The 19751-nt window shown below is 46.6% G+C and overlaps 4 protein-coding genes across 4 annotated transcripts; 2 read left to right on the forward strand and 2 right to left on the reverse strand.

Moving 5' to 3' along the window:
- Positions 1 to 6785: 6785 nt before the first annotated feature.
- PtA15_18A133 (uncharacterized protein) lies at positions 6786 to 7853 on the forward strand (the record flags this gene model as incomplete). Its single annotated transcript, XM_053164642.1, has 5 exons — positions 6786 to 6867; positions 6946 to 7026; positions 7094 to 7168; positions 7252 to 7655; positions 7722 to 7853. 5 exons carry the CDS (start codon positions 6786 to 6788, stop codon positions 7851 to 7853), a joined length of 774 nt encoding a protein of 257 aa, XP_053028631.1.
- Positions 7854 to 11497: 3644 nt separating this feature from the next.
- Positions 11498 to 14879, reverse strand: PtA15_18A134 (uncharacterized protein; the record flags this gene model as incomplete). Its single annotated transcript, XM_053164643.1, has 6 exons — positions 11498 to 11614; positions 11727 to 11945; positions 12056 to 12352; positions 12463 to 12538; positions 14238 to 14510; positions 14584 to 14879. 6 exons carry the CDS (start codon positions 14877 to 14879, stop codon positions 11498 to 11500), a joined length of 1278 nt encoding a protein of 425 aa, XP_053028632.1.
- A 200-nt stretch (positions 14880 to 15079) lies between these two features.
- On the forward strand, positions 15080 to 16182 carry PtA15_18A135 (uncharacterized protein; the record flags this gene model as incomplete). The annotated part of the gene is made up of 4 exons (XM_053164644.1): positions 15080 to 15409; positions 15523 to 15614; positions 15682 to 15778; positions 15850 to 16182. 4 exons carry the CDS (start codon positions 15080 to 15082, stop codon positions 16180 to 16182), a joined length of 852 nt encoding a protein of 283 aa, XP_053028633.1.
- A 942-nt stretch (positions 16183 to 17124) lies between these two features.
- On the reverse strand, positions 17125 to 18390 carry PtA15_18A136 (uncharacterized protein; the record flags this gene model as incomplete). The annotated part of the gene is made up of 6 exons (XM_053164645.1): positions 17125 to 17153; positions 17267 to 17349; positions 17445 to 17521; positions 17596 to 17817; positions 17936 to 18128; positions 18218 to 18390. The coding sequence occupies 6 exons, from the start codon at positions 18388 to 18390 to the stop codon at positions 17125 to 17127; spliced, it is 777 nt and encodes a 258-aa protein (XP_053028634.1).
- Between the last annotated feature and the right edge of the window lie 1361 nt (positions 18391 to 19751).

Consider the following 19751-nt stretch of genomic DNA (forward strand, 5'->3'; position numbering starts at 1 on the left):
CACCTGTGGCTACACTACAGGTGCAGTTGGACAGCGGGCCAATTTCTGGGCTCATGCCAGCTTCCCCTTATCTGCCCCTGAAGAACAATTCTGCCCTCCAAGGCAGACCTTGGGAGGATAAATTTTAAGGTCAGGCTGCCCCTGATAGCAGCTAGGCCATCAATTCTACCCTCATGTCAGGCTTCAAGCTGGGATTACCTGGATGTTGGCCATGGGGCCTGGGGTTATTATCACATACAAAGTTAAACAGCAAAAATTGTACTCAGCAGGAGTCAATCTGCAGATCCAGCTATCCCTTCCAACCCCACACAGGGGCTTTGACATTATGGCACTTGATGAGCACTGCACCATTAACACCACCCCAAAAAGGATGGCAATGAGTGCACATTGCCATGCTCTAACATTGCTCTAAGACAACTCTTATATGTATCTTACTTCCCTCAAAAACACCTCTTACTTTCCTGAGACAACCCTCTTACTTTCCTCAAACACCTGGCACCACCCCACAAAGAAAGGCAATATGTGCTTATGGCCATGCTGTAAAGCTTCTCTTACTTGGATAATTCCAGTGTAGAGCCAGGGTGCTCAGTAGTGATTTTGGACAATTGTCCAAAATCACTTCCAGGATGTATGTGCAATATGAGTAGGGAGTGATGGGATCAGTTAACCAAGTAAAAACAAGTTTAAATCTCAGTTACATGATTCTATCACAAGGTTATACTTGGTGGTAAGACCTATGTAATAGCAATGTATTGATCATGGCAATGTGTGTACATTGCCATCCCTTTTGGGTTGGTGATATTGAACATTTTGTTATCATACTGCCCCAATTTTCAATCTAGATACGCCACACTTCTCAAGAAAGGCAAATTTCTTTCAAATTCCACCTTTTTTTTTTCTCTTCTATGTACAATCTCCTCACAAGCTTGGCAGATCATACGGGTGGTCTCAGAAAAATGACTTTTTCAAGTGAGTATCTGACCTTCAGCTGATGGACAGATTGAGTGGTTGGATGATTTTTCAGGTAGGTTGGCTCACTTTTGGGTGCAGCCAACCTGCTGAAAACCTGGAGGGAAAGCCAACCATGCTGAACCACAGGCCAGATGGGTTGGTGGGACCCATAAGACCAGCCAACCATGCTGCCTGGTGGATTGGCATGGTCAGACTAGGTCTGCCTGCCCTCTCTGTCAGGAAGAAGAGCCAACAGGTGGTCAGGCCAACCTGAGGCTCACCCTAATTCCAGCAAAGCCTGACCCAAATTTTACAGAAGGTACATACCTCCCACCAAGCCACTCACTTTAGTGGAGCCATGGTGTAGTCAATCTCATTCGCAGCACTGCAGTTGTGCCATCAGATTACACATAATCCAGAAGTAAGACTTCAGCATGTTCATGCAAAAGAGTTGCTAATTACCACTGGTCCACTGCTGGGACATAGTTGGCACCCACTGGGTGGCGCCGGATGCGGTGCCAGCTATGTGTGAGATTACACGCCTAGGTGAACGGCTGCAGTCCCATAAATTGGGAAAGCAGTCGGGATCTCCACTAGCTGCGGAAAATGGTAAGCAAAGCAAACCATCTCCGCAGTCCAAAACTGGTTCCGCGGGATTGCAAAGCTGACACATCAATTTGATGTTGCAGATTCAATCCTAACAACCAGCAAACTCAGGCTCGCGGAAAATCCCGGCCCCCAGCCACTAAGAGCAAGAATATCAGCTAACACCAAAGGTGAGTAGCTGATGTTTAAACTCAAGGTTAATCAGATCAGGCTAACACCGAATCCCTAATTCCTAAAGTCACAGACGCAAAGGAAAATACCGTCCGAACCGATTCCTCTCAAAGAGAATGGAGGACAATCGGTGAGTGACACTGTTCAAGCTAGGCAAAAGAAACAAGAGGCTGATGAGGAGCGTGAGTATTCTTCTAACAGACAAAATCATGCAGTTCCTCTGCTGTTTCGCCAAAGGCAAACCAGACGGACCCTAAGGCCTGAATCGGCTAAAGAGCGTAAGGACTCCAGAGCCTTGCCTTTAGATGAGAGAAACTCTCCAAAAGCTAATGTGTTGCACTGCTCCACAGATTGCTCTTACTCAATCCGAGTCAGCATCAACACATTTTCTATCTCTCATTCTTATTCTTAGTAGAGAGTGGTCTCTAGCCTGCTCTTAGGTAAATAAGATATTACCTCTTTTGATTATTGCTACTAGACACATATAAGCATAATCTACAGACTCCAACTCAGCAATAAAACTCTTAGTTGTCTGAAATCTTTCAGTATGTACTTGTTTCTTTGGGGGAAACGGGAAACAGGTGTGGCACCTAGGTACCTCTTGCACCTGGGTCTGCAGTCACATTATCTAGAGACAGAGGGCCTTTTTCAACCTCAAGTACCAGCCACTGCCCATTATCATTGGCCATTTCACTCTGACATGGCAGTATGGGGGGGCAGGTATGGGCCAAACAAGTGCTGGCTGGTTGTTACACAAGGAAATCTGTAAACCCCCCTCCTCCCTTGGGGTTCACAAGGTGTCACCAAAGGTCACCTGCCCTGTCAGAACCTTTTACTTAGCCCAGTCCTCTTTCTTCCTTGGCTCAGCAGAGAACTGACTCTCTTCTCTCTGAGCCAGGTAAGCCATTTTCCTTCTTTTGTCTTTCCTCTCTCTTTCTCGAATAGAGAGAACTGACTCTCTTCTCTTTGAGCCAGTAATCCAACCCCCCATTGTTTGGTCCTAGAACCTCTCTAGGCTCTCCGCCTTGTCCCTTGTGCCACTTCTTCAACACTCTGATTGGTGAAGGACATCTCAAGTCCTTACAACATCCCAGGCGGACTTAAATGTCAAGGTTTAGGTTAAACAACATTGAAACTGATACTTTACATGTATTTTTTAGGGGGTTGAGAAATCAACTCCCATAAATTACAAAATCGACTCCCAAATGGAGTTTACATTGCGCGGACCGCTTCAAGACGTCTCCCCCGGGTCCTCATGACCAAATTTTGACCCGGGGGCGTTTTGGGAGTTGGAATTGTAATTCTGCGATCCCAAACAGGAGTTGAGATTTTAATTTTACAAACAATCCCACAAAATAAAGGAATATTCATATCTCCTCAGTGGAGCACCCAAACGCTCCCAAAATTTTACATACATCTAGATACACTGTCTAGAAAATATTTTGACATTTACAGCAGTAGAAACCATCAGGAAGTCCTTGTGGAACAGGGGGGTTAATTTGGTGGATTTCCTTAAAAGGAAATCCCCCAAAACCTTAGCTACCATGCTCCAAACACTCCAAATTTTTTTCTGAACCAATAATACACTCTCTAGAACATATTTTTACCTTTACAGCATTGGCACATCTCAGGGACACCTTGTGTAGCCGGGGGCTGATTTGGCGGATTTCCTACTAAGGCAAACCCCCAAAACCTTATCTATGGTGCTCCAAATGGCCCCAAATATTTTCTGCCATAAGAATACACTCTTTAAAACATATTTTGAGCTTCACAGCATTAGCACACCTCAGGGACACCTTGTTTAGCCGGGGGCTGATTTGGCGGACTTCCTACACAGGCAATCCGCCAAATCCTTAGCTACTGTGCGCCAAAAACCCCCATATTTTTTCTTCCACATGAATAAACTCTCTAGAAAATATTTCGAGCTCCAAGGAGGAGCCATACTTCCACCCTTTTTTACCTAAATCAGACACCCATACAAGGCAGTCATGCAGTCTCACATACAGGCTTGCCCCCAAAGCCTGAGGCTGGGCCTGGATCCTCTGGGATTTTGATCCAAAAACAGTGGATTTTGCATTGTACACCTTATAAGAAATGATTCAATGATGTTTTATTGTTGTTTTTCAGGGGCTCATAGCCCTACAAGTTGTGCATCTTACCATCTATCTATCTCTTATAACCTTGAAGAACTAACCCCTTCAACCAGATGTTGATGAAATAACAAAGTTGACAAAGGCTGGGGTAGGTTTTCCTTGTAAATCAGCGGGGATTGCCAGGTGTCTCAAAGCCCCTTACGTGTGAAGTTCAATAAACAGGGGCCTGTATCTTTTTGATGAGGTGAGTGATGATAATAAAGATCATGCAGGATTGAAGGCCAGATCAAGGGCTTCAAAACAACCCAAGGGCACATGATGTGGGTAAAAATTAAGCATACATGAGATGGGTGCAAATATTTGCACCACCAAAATGGTGGATTGCCACCTCAGGATCCACACCAGATGGGTGCAAGTCCTATGGTGGGAGTCCCTCTTCTGAGGGGCGGGCAGGGGCCCCTTGCGCAAAGCGCAAGCCTCCAAAGGAGGCAACAGAGACCCTGTGGGGCCCTCCTCCAGAGAGGCTTGGTTAAGCTTGACTTGAGACTCAAGTCCAGCCTGGGACCCCTACCAGCAAGCTTAACAAAGCCTCTCAAATGGTGCTCCCAAAGGGACTCTCTGTAGGAGAGGCTTACACCAAAAGTCAGCCGCGCGGCCTGAGCACTTTGAGAAATTGGCTTGATTTTCACATTTTTTAAACTCAACCCCTATTCAAAAAAAAAGCAGAACCTCTCAAAGATAATTCTGAGTAGAAAAAGCTGTAGCCTTGCTTCTCAGGTGTATTCCCTTTTTTTGGAAACAATTGGCTAGAGATGGCCCCTGTGAGCCCGGGTCCCTGTTTGGATGCAGGTACCCACCAGATTTTTTGCCACAAGTTTGACACCCGCACCCGCACCGCCTGGGGAAGTCAGAGCGGGTACCGGCAGGTACCTGCCCCTCAAAATGGACTGGAAGGAATTCTTCCGCTCAAAGAGGTTTTGTAACCTCTTTGACTGGAAGGCCTTCCCAGTCAAGGTTACAAAACCTCTTTGACTGGAAGGCCTTTCCAGTCAAGGTTACAAAACCTCTTCGACTGGAAGGAATCCTTCCACTCAAAGAGCTTTTGTAACCTCTTTGACTGGAATGCCTTCAAAGAGGTTACAAAACCTCTTTGACTGGAAAGGCCTTCCAGCCAAAGAGGTTCTGTAACCCCTTTGTCCGTTGTAACCTCTTCAACTGGTTCTGTAACCCCTTCAACCAGAAGGATTACAAAACCTCTTTGACCGGAAGGAAGGCCTTCCCAGTCCTTCCGTTTGTTGTGGCAGCCGCCACCTGCCCAAACAAGAGGAGGTACCCGCTCGATTTCTCCCAGAAATCCAGCATCTGCACCCAAACACACACACGCTGGCGGGTACCTGCCGACCATGGGCCCGCACCCGCGACGGGCTCGTTGGGGCCATCTCTACAATTTGCTAAAAATAGCCAGTGGCTTGTGATTTTGAGTCCATCATCCCCTGGTTTTTTGGCAAGTAGATTTTGACAGATGCGGATCCATTTGGATCATTGATCCATGGCCCCTCTCACAGGTTTTTGTATCAATACAGCCAGTTTGGGAGATATGTACATAGGTAAAAGGCTAGATTGATAATATGTAAATATGTACTACTGTGGCTCCTGTGTAATACTTGTTCATGCATTTAGCATTGGATATATCTATTGGGATATCCAGGGGCCCTTTGCCCCCCCCCCCCCGAGCATAGGTGTGAGGGAGGGACTTGTGTTAAGTTCCAAGCTTAACCAAGCCTCTCTGAGGAGGCGCAAAGTGTCTCCAAAGGAGAGGTGCAAAGCGTCTCCAAAGGAGAGGCGCAAAGCGTCCCCAAAGGAGAGGCGCAAAGCGTCTCCAAAGGAGAGGCGCAAAGCGTCTCCAAAGGAGAGGCGCAAAGCGTCTCCAAAGGAGAGGCTTAGGACTAAAGTCCCATTCATGTCCTGAGGCTGATGGGTTTCTATGCAGAAAATCAAGGTTTTTGTTGTTACATCTGTCTTACTCCTCTCTCTCAGTGTCAACGTCAAAGCCTTATGTACCATGTTGTAGCCCACAATCTCAGCTGTCTTGTACATATTCTTTCAAATGAATCCATCAAAAACTGGCCGCCCAGCAGCCATTCTTGTGAGGGCTGTTCCTGAGCAATTTGATGGACCCTTAGGGCCAACCGCCGCCAATTGCAGGTCCAGGTTCTCACGGTTTTGGCCCCACCAGACCTTCCCAGCCAGTTTTTTACATCCAAATTACTTCCAAGGGATGGGGATGTAAGCTTGATGGAATACATAGTACCATGTAGAAAGAGAAGGTGATTCTAATGGTACCGGAGGCTGTGAGGAAATCAGAGGTGCACCAGGTGTAATACATGGGTTCAAAGGGAATTTTGGACAATTGGCTGGGCAGCCTCAAGCCAAATATGGGACATTGGGCACAAGTCCCTCCTTCGGAGGTCGCTGCGCTCGCCCGAGGAGGGACTTACGCTAAGTTCGCTGCGAGCTATACGCCCCCCTTGGGAATCGGGACTTAGTCGGACATAGCGCCCAAGGCCTCCCAAGGCCCGCCAGAACTTGAGCTCGGGCAGCCGCATCTGCGCAGCGCGATCGATCAGCATGATGTCGCGCAGCTGGGGCATCGTAGCCTGCGGGCGCTCAGCATGGGGTGATGAGAGGCGCACAGGATTCAGTAGTGAAACCTAGTTGGGAAACCTAACCCCCGTCTGGAGCGTCACCCGCCCCACCCGGGCACCGCGGCAACTGTAGAAGCTTGGCACGCCACCGTCAGTCATGTCCCAATAATCAGCTCGACCCTGACGCACCCCTCAAGATCCATCGTCCCTAGTCAAGCTCTACTCCGTAAGTTGCTCAGCTCCACTGCCAGACCCATCCAATCGTATTCGATACGGCGAACTTACTCGACATCCATATCCGTAGTTCAATTCGCTCACAATGGCTGTCGGCAAGAACAAACGTCTCTCGAAAGGGAAGAAGGGTATCAAGAAAAAAGTCGCCGACCCCTTCACTCGCAAAGGTAGGGTCAAGCTGTCTCACTTCTTGTCTCACTAGAGTTGCATTCGCTCAATATGATCACCTCCCCCAACCTGTACAGATTGGTACGATGTCAAGGCTCCTTCGATGTTCGAGAACCGAAACGCTGGCAAGACCTTCACCAACCGATCGGCCGGAATGAGTCAGTGCTACCAACGGTCTCACCAGTGCCCGTCGCATTGCTGAACTTTCAACTTCCCCCTCACCAGAAAACGCCAATGATTCTTTGAAAGGCCGTATCATTGAACTTTCCCTTGCCGATCTGAACAAAGATGAGGAACAAGGTGCGCCAAATAAACCAGCAGCTACCAACATGCAATTTATTAACACTAACATTTATTGCTTTGGTGTTTCCTTCGTCGTCCAGCCTTCCGTAAAATCAAGCTACGTGTTGACGAAGTTCAGGGCAAGAACTGCTTGACCAACTTCCACGGAATGGACTTCACTTCTGACAAGCTCAGATCCCTTGTCCGCAAGTGGCAGACACTGATCGAGGCTCACATCGACATCCGAACCACCGATGGATACCTCCTCCGCCTTTTCACGATCGCTTTCACGAAACGTCGCCCCAACCAAATCAAGAAGACCACTTACGCCAAGTCTTCCCAAATCCGAGAGATCAGACAGAAGATGTTTGAGATCATCACCCGTGAGACCTCGACCTGCGATCTCAAAGAACTTGTCAGCAAGTTCGTCCCCGAAGTCATCGGTCGTGAGATCGAGAAAGCCTGTCAAGGAATCTACCCCCTCCAAAACGTCTATGTCCGCAAGGTAAGCAACATCAAGCTTTTGGCCTTGACAGATCTCTTGTACTAAACCAGTAACCTGTCCTCACAGGCCAAGATCCTCAAGTCTCCCAAGTACGACCAAAACAAATTGTTTGAGCTACACGGCGAATCTGGTGGTGACGAAGCCGGCAAGAAGGTCGTTGGTGAATTCAAGGAACCCACTCCTTTAGCCTCCGTTTAAACAAACTTCGTGCATACTCGTTGTAGTTCATCTTTATCATGGAATACTAAGCCATTCCAATTCTTGAAGCTCCATTTGGACTTCACATACGTGCAATCGCTGGTAGCTGAGCAACAGAGTTTGTGGTATAGTTGCGACCTTGGCACAAGTCCTTGGCCTCCCGGGGGGCGCGGCGTCAAGCGAGCTTAACAAAGCCTTTAACGGGTGTCCCGAAGGGACTGCGTAGGGCTTAAGTCAGTCGCCCGCGTGGCCTGAGCACTTCGAGAAATCGTCGAGAATTTTGGCTTTTTTTCAATTGGCAGCTGTTTAAACAATACAAAACACCTTGCACCACATTCCGAGGAAACAGAATTATAGCCTTCCTTCTCAGGCAACTGTTCATGTCTCTTGGCTCAGAGAATGAGCAGTTGCTCGCAGTTGGTAGTCAGCCATGTCCTTATATTTTGCCAAGTAAAGGTTGACAGCCAAGGGAGCCGTTCAGGTCATTTGTTCACAGACCCTCCCTCTCATGGTTTGATTGATACATGGCGCAAACTTAACTAAGTCCCTCCTGGGCGCGAAGCGCCCGCCTCCGCAGGAGGGACTTGGGAAAGAACGGAGTTTTTTGGCGTGACAAGTTTTTCAGATTTGGCAGAGAAAATCTAAATTCTGCAATAACTTTTCATCTATACCAGCTATGCTGGCATGGAAAAGATTATGGGAAAGGCCTTGGTCTTACCTTTTTCCTCATCTATTTTGGGGATCAACCTTCACCACCTTCCCCAAAAAATTGGCATTCAAAGACCAACATTTTGCCAGTTTCATGGCTGCGCAGGGCTGCAAAAAGCATGCCTCTGCGTGGAAAAAGGCTGAAACCCCCATTTCCTTGCTTTTTTTTCTTCAACAATTAGTGGCTCAAAAAATACAAAGTAAATATGAGAGTGGAACTGAGCTTCTTGGCTACACAATACATATTTTATGAAGATTTTTGGATGATTTTTGGCAAAGATACAGCCAAACAAAGAAGTTGTGCTTGTGCCTACCTGTCACGCCAAAAAACTCTGTTCTTTCCTAAGTCCCTCCTTTGGAGGCAGGTGCTTTGCGCCCAGGAGGGACTTAGTTAAGTTTGTACATGGCGGCAGATGTCATTTTCAAATACATAGCACCTGTTTTCTGAATTGTTAACCAAGCGCAAGCTATGTATGTACCTAGCACCAGATATATTACAATGTCATTTTATTTACAAAAGGATTCTTGGGAGGGGATAGAAATATTTGGGTTTCTCAAGCTAGTGTGCTGCTAATGGTGCCAAGGCCCAGAGCTTTATCCAAGAGCTACTAAGGAATATAGGTGGGGGGGGGGGGGGGGGTAAGATCATTTCCAAGCCATTTGGCTGGTAGATCTCCCCCTCACACCAGGGGGCAATGTGTGGCACTCTCCAGAGAGTGCCAGATTGTATTTTCCTCAGGGAACTTTATCTGACATCAGCTGTTCTGGCATGTGTGACTCAAGCTTGTGTTTATCTTGAGTTGATGTTCAACTAAGGGTGATATTTGATCCACTCTATTGCATCAACACTTTTGATTGAGTGGAGGGTACCTCTACCTGATGCTTGGTACACTCTGAGATTCAACACTCAGTGTGTATCATTCATCAAGCTCAGACACCCTCCACTAGATGAATGAGGTGTACAACCATTGAGTGGAGATACCCTCCACTCAATGAATGTTGGACAAGCATCAAGGGGAGGGGTTTCCACTCCCTGACCATTTCTAGCCATTGAGTGTAGACATCTTCCACTTGATGACTGGTTGTTAATGCCATTAAGTGGAGGGATTCTCCATCCCATGTTTTTCTTTTTACTTGCCATTGAGTGTAGAGGTTCTCCACTTAGTGACTGGTGTCTACTGGCTGTCAATTGGAGACACACTCCACTCAATTACAGGTCACTGGACCGGTAAAATACCAGCTTGATGACCAGTGTACATGTTATTTTTTGAGCTGGGACTTTCCCAGCTTGAAGGATTGGTATGAATTTTATGTACCTTGCACTGGGAAAGTCGTGGCTTGATGAACAGTACATATTGTCCAGCCAGCTGCACTTTTCCAAGCTGAGTGGACAGTATATACTGCCCACCAAGCTCAGAAAGTTTGGTGCAATGACCAGTATCCCCTGGTCATTGGTCCAGTGATTGCCTGGTCTGATGATCAGTAGGTACTACTCTTTGCATTTGACTTTGGAGAGGCTGTGGGTTGATGAACAGGGCATTATGGCTGCCAAGCACAGCCTCTGCCAGCTTGATGACCAGTTTTTGCTGGCCATCAAGTTGTAGAAGCCCCATTTCAATGACCAGGACATACTGGTCATCAACATCAGCCTATCTGAGCTTACACAGCACATACTGGTCATTAGGCCTGGAAGATCCAAGATCAATGGCCAGTATGGACTGTGATGTTAGAACTTAGTGGTTTGGAGGCTTTCCCAACTCAATGACAGCACACAGTGCCCATTGATTCTGGGTACATCAGTCACTTGCAAATCACTGTCATGTTTGCCCAAACATGATGGTGGACATTGAAAAAAAAACCCTTGCGGGGACACACGGTGTGGTAAGCCAATCCTGAATATGGCACCAAAATCAAAGGCTTTTCCCCTCACTATAACTCACTCTAAGGCCCCACCTGCCTCAAGATGCCAATAAATCAGATTAGACAAGCTTAATATTTGGTATACAAATATTAGATTAGATCAGTAGACAAGTAAATATCTTTTAAGCTCCATAGCTTTCCTTAAGAGTCCATACTCTTACATATATTCTTTTTCTTGTTCCCCTGAGAGGCAGCCCTTCAAGTACCAAATCCCTCTCAAGCTCTATTCTTCCCTCAGAGTAGTCCCACAGCATGCATAAAAATTTGCTACCATCAAACTTTGACTGTGCAGCAGCAACACAGGATTGTTACCGGGCCCCACCTAAATCCCTCCCATTTCCACCTCAGTACCCCCCTTGACAATGTCTAGTGTGATGAGGCCAATCCGCCCTCAAATCACTGGTATGATTTGATTCCCAGGATCCCTATTTCAACAAAGATCCCTAGGAACTAGCATTGGTTATTTGGTTATGGGCGTGCAGTTCAGATATTGAACTGCTGGGATTGTCAGCATCATGATGTCATAATGCATCAACTTTAACAGCAAGTTTGCCTGGGTGGTAAAAATTCCTGGATGGAGGATCTGAGACCCCTCTGCCATCCTTTTCTGAAACTGCTGTAAAATAAATCAAATCTAACCAAACGTTCCATAGGCAAGCATTTCGTGCTAGTGTCAACAATTGAACTGAGTCTTTGAGAAGCAAAGTTTAGTTGATAGCATTTGTGGAAGAAGAAAAACCAAATATCACGAGCAGTTGTGGGTGTAAGCGAGGATAGGGTGCATATGAGAAATGAGAACAAAAAAGATTGACTTGCGAGACAAAGGAGTTAGCGGCAAGAGGTGGTCTTGACAGTAGGGTATAGAAAGAGGCCTCAAACAAAGCGGAATGCTCAGGTTCCAGAGCTTCACGTGAAGGGGCCTTTCCAGGGTGGAAATTATGCCAAGTTTTTGTTTCAAAAATAAGGAAGTTTCTGTCGAAGATCATTGCTCGGCTATTTGGTCACATTATCTACATCTATTCTACCTTAACAGTTGCGCCGACACTTTCTAAGGCTTTCTTGAGCTTTTCAATCTCGTCCTTCGTCCCATTCTCTTTTAGCTGTTTGGGTAAACTTTCCACAAATTTCTTGGCCTGTTTGATGATAGGGAACAAGACGATCGACGTTAGTAGATATATTATCACACACCGCTCGGTATAAACTGAGAATTTGAATAAGACTTTGTACAAGGAAAAGCTATCTTACCTCGACCAAGTTCATGTTAGGCATGATAGTTTTGACCTCTTTGATGACTTTCGCTTTTTGGGTAGCATCGATTTGTGTTAGGGTCAGACTGAAAACCGTCTTCTCCTTGGGTTTCTCAGGTTCTGATTTCTTCTCCTTCGCGCCCCCAGCGTCGCTCGAGGGACCGCTACTGGAAGCCGCTTGGACAGGCATAGCTACTTCGGTAATTTTCAGTCTTGACTGTCAATGAATATTACATCGCCGGTCAGGTCAGTTTTCCCTCTGTCTCTCTCATGATACTTTAGCCATGTGCGTTCTCTCCCTGTGCCAATACTTCTACAGATGCTCACTTTTAGGGCGTCGACCAATTCCGCGGCCTCCAACAAGCTCAATTGACTGATAGTTTGAACCAATTCTTCGATCTTTGGGGTGTATTTGATTTTCTCAGCATCGGATCCAGCCTTGGTCGCACCCACTGGGGCTTTCTGAGCGGCAGTCGAGTTAGGAATGGGAGCCTGGGTGGCAAAGGAAAACGTGCCCAAGGTCGATGATGATTGCGACTTTGGTACGATATGCCGATAGAGAGGCTGGGCGAGAGGTCCACGGGATAATCGTGATAGTCCGCAACATGCTGTTGTTATCCGAGACTACAGGAATGCGATATGACAGGACGGGCAAGTTCTTGATCAATTTGAGGTTACCGAATTAGAGTGAAACTGAATTCACCATCCTGGGGATTTCCTGTCGAGAGGGTTACGACCACGAGGTATAGCTGAAACTTCGCGTGTGGGTCCGATCGATTCCAGGGAGATGGTGTTCGTCGTTCGATGTTGCTGGCGACGCCGACGACCGATCAGAACATCACGATGAAATCCGAGTATGTATATATGCAATTTGGTTGATTTGCATAACTGCGGCCGGCAGCCGCAGCCAAGCTCAGAAAACAACATATGTACTCCACCAATCTCCATGCAGCTTCAGCCAGTGATTTTTTTCTGTCAGGAATAAGTTGCATAATTTTTTTTCTCTAATTCCTGGAAGAATTACTCCTCCTGTCTACAAAATGTTGGCTAGGTAGTAGTGTATGCTTCTGCCACTGTTGTATTTAGTATCACTTTGCTCCAGATCTCAAAGCTCTCTCTATGTAGGCTTAGGCCCCGTTTGGAGCCAATATAAATATAGGTGACATAATCATTTGTAAATTCAATAAAAAATACAAAACTCAACATAAAGAATCCAATTTTTTTTGTAGGAAACCTACAGTACTGGTCTCATCAACTATGAAGTCAGATTTAACTGATTCAGCCATCTTCAGCACCATAATACCATTATATTGCTTTGTTTTGGTCAAATGCGATATAATGGTACTACAGTACTGAATATGGCTGAATCAGTTGAATCTGACTTCATAATTGAAGAGACCAGTATTGTAGGTTGCCTAGAAAAAATATTTGGAGGCTTTATGTTGAATTTTGTAGTTTTCATTGAATTAACCAATGATTATATCACCTATATACATATTGGCTCCAAACAAAGCCTTAATTCAACCTGTGTACTTTTTGATCTGCTGTCTGTGAACCTTCAGTAATGTAAGGTCACCTGTCCGGACTACAGAAGGCTGACTACACTACAAGAAAAACTGGCCCGACTGCTAGCAATTGACATGTGGGTTACTGCTGTGGAACTGCTGTTCTAGCTCCACCCAACCACAAATATCTTTTTCTGCACAGTCACTGTGCACTGAAGCTTGATCAACAGTAAGCCTTGACAAAGGGTTGTGTAATACCACAAGCTGTGTGCTTGGAGTTCTCACATGTTGACTGCTTGCAGTTGCTTGAATTTCTCTTGCAGTGCTACACTTTGGCCAGTTTGAAAATCTGTTCACAAAAAATTAAAACCCAAAAGAAGTAAACTCATTTTTACCCTTCAGACCTATTGAGTGATACATCCTTTCTCCCCCATCAACTCTTGGTTTCCATATGTCACATTCATAAACCCCAACATAAGCCATGTGTTAACACTTTATTGATCCAAAATAACTTTGATTTTGTGAATTCTTTGTGGATGTGCACCATGATTGTGCCATATTGAACCTAGGTTGAAATGAAGTTGAGTATTACTATCAACACAAACTTGAATTTCTGGATGCCAACTGGTAGAAGGGGAGCAAGTTTTTCTCACAAGGTGTTCCCTTCACAAAAACTCCTGGAAAATTCCAAGTCTTCCCACTTCCATTGGAGCTACTATTACCTGAGCATTTGTTGCACTTTACCATGCTCTTCTCATTCTTGAAACTAGAAACTACACTACTAAGCCCAAGAAGCAGACTGAAAATGAAAAAAACAAGCAGAAAGTACAGAAGATTTGATGAGACAATGTGATTATAACAGAGAGAAAGATTTACCACAATAGTTGGTAGACATCAATACAATTGAAAATATCAGAGAGAGGGCAAAGAACAAGGACACTCCACAGAAGAGACAGGGGGAAGGAAATATCAGTTGAGCAAGGAATGAGGATGTAATTGGACACCGGTTGATGAATTCCTCGCCCAAATGGAGGATAGTTGAGGACGTCGGAGGGTGAGTCAATGAGGCCGAGGAGTTAGATTTGTCAAGCACCAGGAGTGAGGCGAAGTCAAGCGAGGAAGGAGGGTGTGCAAGAGAAGACTTTCTGATCCGATTGTGAAGCTCCTGGGACAAGGTCTGTGTCACTTGACCTTGGGTGCCGCACAACGCGATATTTCTTTTTTTGTTCAGAGGTTTAAAGTTTAAACTCTCGGGAGCGAGCTCGATATGGTTTCTTCTGCAGCGGAAAAACAGATCAGAGCATGTTGCGCTCTCGTTGGCCAGGGGATGGACAGACACCCTCTGATTACGAGTGGATTGGCAAGGTCTGGCGGCGCTCGGCGGACACGCTGGGTGAAGGATGGGTGGTCGTTGGGGTGGCGATTGTTGGCGAGGCGACGGGGGGAGGGTGTTGGTCTGGGCTGGTCGATCTGCGTATTTGGGTGTCCTGAATTCTGAATGCTGCTCGATTGAGTTTGTGATCACTCCCTGATTTGAGAAGTGCTCCTCTCCCTCCGCCGCGCCAGATCCGACAAGCTTCTCCCCCAGGATTCGGCTGCAAAAAACCAGAAGCAGCGCATCTCCAGGGGACCAGGTAAGCACGCATCTTTCTTATTTACGAGCAACGCTGACGATTGGCGGACTTCCAAGAACCGGATGGCCAACTATTGGCAGCTTGCACCCACTCTGATAATCGTCTGTCTGCTCGTCTCATACCTCCAACCAGCGATGGCCAGCTTCCTATCCCGTTACACCGGCCTGGGCAGCCTACTCCAGCTATCCCAGCAGCAGCAGCAGCAGCAGCAGATGACTACAGCACCACACCCACAAACCAGCCGTCTCACCGCCACCCTCGGCTTCGTCCTCGGTCCCCTGCTGCTCTCGAGCCCATTCAGCACCCGATCCAGGTACTACCTCCGCATGGTCGTCTACGTCATCGGACTCGCCGTCGGCTCCTTCACCGGCGTCGTCGCCGGGCTCCTCGTACCCGTCGTCAGACCCAGCTGGAGGAAAAACATCCAGTGGCTCGTCGCTCGCACGTTCTATAATCTCGTCGGTCCCCTCATCGGCTGGGACTTCATCGTCGAAGGCGAGGAGTTCCTCGAACCTTGTTATCGCGGTCAATCTCATGTGTTGGTCGGGAACCATCAAAGCATGGTCAGTCATCCATCAACCATCCTCCACAACCGCCTTCTATTATTCACGTATACTTTTCCATCTCACACACACACACTCACACACACCTCAAGATCGATATCTTATACCTTGGACGAATCTTCCCAAAAACATGTGTCGTAATGGCCAAAAAAGAATTGAAATACACGCCGCTTTTGGGTCAATAGTTGGGTAGAAGGTTCATCCTTATCCATCAATTCCACAGCGATATTCACCCCACTGTTCTGCATTAGTATGGCTCTGTCGAGGGCGGTCTTTGTCGACCGACATAATCGGGCCACCGCCTTGGAAACCTTCCAGAAAGTCGGAGCTGATATGAAAAAATACGGCGTGAGTCATCTCGTTTTTTTTTTTGAACAAAGGTCAACATGAAAAACGAAGGCTAACGCATCGAGGAGCAGTTAAACCTGTTCATATTTCCAGAAGGGACGCGGTCGAACACGACGAAGCCGAGCCTACTGCCGTTCAAGAAGGGCGCGTTCCACCTATCGATCCAATCGAAGCTGCCGATCATCCCGGTCGTCTGCGAGAACTACTCGAGCATCTACCGCTCCAAGTACTCCAAATTCGAGCGCGGCCGGCCGGTCCTCAAAGTCTTGAAACCGGTCCATCCACTCCCGGGCCAGACCCCTGAAGAGCTCCTTAATGTCGTCAGAGAACAGATGCTGCAAGCCTTGGTCGAGCTTAGTCAGAGACCCGGCTCAGTCAGTAGCAGCTGCTCCAGTACCGATTGATCTATCTCTTTTCTCTCAATCTTCTTTGCTTGCGGCAAACCCTCTCTCTCTCTTTACATATATCACGCCGTTCCACTATTCTCGTAATATATTTCTATTTTCCTTGTATTCTTTTGTATCTTTTGTCACATCCTGAAAAAAGAGAAGAAAACCTGCTATTTTCTTGGTTACTTATTAGGGCATTAATAAAGAAAATTCCAGGTCTTTTCGAGCGTGAAGAGATGTATTGATAGAATCTGCCCAGCCGTAAGGAGCTGCAATGGTCCACAGCGTGAGAGCACAGAGAAGACTCTGTGAAAAAGGACACGTGGGCTCTTGTAGAATGGTTGACATTCATATCTGTGTCAGAAGTAGATTGATTTTCATGCATCAAATGAAGAAGTACGCATGTCCAATCCAGTGCTCCAAGCGACGACGTCGCTGGAGGGAAAGCCAGATGAGAAATAGAATCTACTTGCAAACAAAAATGGGAGCAAAAGATATCAAAGATAGGGATTAGAGTGCTTCTGGCCCACTGACTTGCTCGACTATCATTTCCCACATAATAATGTTAACAAACAAAGTGAAGAATGAAAAAAGAGCATATCAAAGCATAATTTAATTGTGATTGGAAAGGATTCGGGATAAAGAAATAGAAAGACTGACAAATATTGAGTGGAGTTCAAAAGATCGCACCAAAAGACTACATTTTTTTCGTCTCATTTTTGTTTCTTAGTGATTTAAGATCACTGAAGATGCTGTGGCGTGAGAGTACTGGAGAAAAAAGAAAAGGTAAAAGAAAGAAGGACTCGGGTCCTAGAACCCAAGTCATTGACCGGCTTGTCATCGTATCTGAACACAATGGCCTCGGAGAGTTGTCCAAAAAAAAGCACAACAACAAGTAAAAAGAAGCCGAAAAAAAACGAAGGATCAAAGAACAAATGGTGGTTGATTGGTTTCATTTTACCACTCCTTTCCGATTTTGAACGACCCTGTGGCGATGGATGCAGCAGCAGATTTCGCAGAGAGGAATGGATAGAGGCCAAGCAAGGAGCGCTAGTTTAGTATCCGATGACTCGGAGGCATATGTTTGGAGTTCTCTTACATTCAAAATCAGCCCAGACGTGGCCATCGTCGTCGATCACTCGACTTCGCGCGGTGTACGAGCCCGATCGGGCCAGCATCCCGCTATAGAAGAGAAAATGGCAAATGACGTCATCAGTCTGAAAATGTTGAGAATATTTATACAATATTTGTCAGGACTGATTGGTGGATAGACCGACCTGGGCGCTTCTTCACTGACGAATCGTTTGACGTGTAAGTCGGTCGAAGGGCCATAGGAGCCAATCATAGATTCGAGCTAATCACCAAAAGCGGGTTAGGAGAGAGTGTGAGGGGATAGAGGATGGAGGGGATGGGATGCGAGCTAGGTACTTTATCTAATTTGACTCCGGCTCGTTTGACGATCTGCAAGTATTTGACGCCGCTGATCACGCCGCCTTCGACCTTGAAGGCGATCTCGACCGAGTACTCGGCGCCTTCCTTGATCGTGAGCGGCTCCTTCTTGTACTTCTGTAACAACTCTGGGTCCGTCAAGTCCATCACGATCGGCTTGGTGAGCTCGGGAGAGTGTAGCGACAACGAACAGATCGACAGCTTTATAATTGGAGAGTAAGGAGATGCGTGTGGTTGGATGAGTCAGCCGGCTTTGGCAAACAAAAGGGAGTGCAGATCGAGTGTAGGGAGGGGGGAGAGGATATATAAATATATATACAGTTGGTTTTCCAGTCGCACCACCGGGGACGATCCCCAGGGATTCCTTCCACTTCCTCAAGGATTCATCTTGCGCATCCAGGTTAGCGTATTCCTCCAAAGTCTTGGCCACTCCGGGGTTGTAGCCGGCGGTCTGAGACGGCTTGAGGTCGTCGTCGTCGACCGAGGGCTGGACGGAATGCTGGGTTGAAGAGCTGCCCGGCGATCGGGAGAGGTGGCATGCATCCAAAGGCAAACTGGGTAAGCTTCTCTCTCGCTCTCGGCCTGCACTCATCGTACTTACGCCATCTTTTCTGGGCTAGGCGGGAGGGTGGCGGCTGGTGGGTGTTGTGGGTGCGGAGGGGGTGAAGAAGCTTGCGGTGTTTGGTTGGTTGGAAGCTGGATGGTCAGGAGAGGATCGGCGGGAACTCGAGTGGGGGGCCGGGGGAACTTTAAAGTTTGGCTCAGCCATCTCATGAAAACCTCAGCCAAAACAGATTAAACCCTCCCAAAACATGCTGCCAGTTGGACAACACATGAAAGCCCTTAATTGTCTCTAACTTAAAACAAGCCCCCTGGTGGGAGGCTCGCTGTGGCTGGCCGCGAAGCGGCCCCTCCCGCAGGGAGGGGGAGGGACTTGCATATTATCCCCAATTTCATAGGGGAGCAGAAAGTACCAAATGGCTGTAAGGTTTTTTAACTTTTTAATAACTCTGCCCCCAGCACCTCCAAAGGTCTGAGCCACAGCTCTCTGACCCTTTGACATCTCCTCTACAATTCTGTCTCCTCAGAATTTTTGTATTGCCATCAATGTATTTTTAATACATTTTTGAAAAGTGACTTCTCAAGAAATGGATCTGCACAAGGATTCACAAGGCTGTATTGCTTGTAGATCTTGTGGACCAAAAAATCTGCATGCTTTCTAGGTTGTATGTAAATTGACACATTGTATGTACAAAGCTAAGATCACCACTGTGCTTCCCTCTGGCCAAATGTGGATCCACACATGGATCTTCCAAACTTAAGACATGGTTTGGAATTTTGTTTTGCTGCCTTGACCAACTTCCTGAACACTTTTGCCACTAGGGAGTGCAATCTTTGGATTGAGAGGCTGGAACAGGAGTCAAAATTTGTGCATTCATCAAGGCTACAAGACTGTCTATTCAGTTTTCTTTTATTGTTTTTATTACAATTTATAGGGCTGTATTTTTATTTTTTGCACTGAATATCCCTTCTGCTCCTGCCAAAATTGAGGGATAGCAAGTAAGCCTCTGCTACGGAGAGCGCTCCGCGCGGGTCCCCCAGACCTCCGTTTGAGTGGCTTTGTTAAGCTAGCCTTTGTCTTGCCTATGCAAATACATCTCTTGACTTCTGAGAAGCTGAAACATTTTCCTTTCCTCTAAAGTAAATTATATATGTTACAGAGACAAGACTCCTAACACTTGCATATGTATGTACAAACTTCTGTAGCACACACACACACACACAACACAAGCTGAAACCCAGTGTATTTGGCCAGCTTCTATGCTTCCATTCATGTCTTGTACATCTGAACTTATACAAAGGCTGATCACTCCCCTTGGATCAGAAGTTACCGCAAGTTATCCAACCTGGTTAGACAGACAGACAGACTATCCATGGTACAAGCTGTGGACTTTACATCTCCACCATTTACATATAGACATGTGGCACAACATCAACATTCACCTTGGATCCCCACCATTTACATATTGTGTTTCCAAGAAAGCTTGGCCTCAGTGCCTGTTTTTGTGTTCCCAAAATTCATGTGTTTTAATAGGATGGAGTTTTGATTTTGCCCAAAACCCAAAGCAGCTTGG

This window comes from Puccinia triticina, chromosome 18A (assembly GCF_026914185.1).
Source record: "Puccinia triticina chromosome 18A, complete sequence".
NCBI classification, from domain to species: Eukaryota; Fungi; Basidiomycota; class Pucciniomycetes; order Pucciniales; family Pucciniaceae; genus Puccinia; species Puccinia triticina.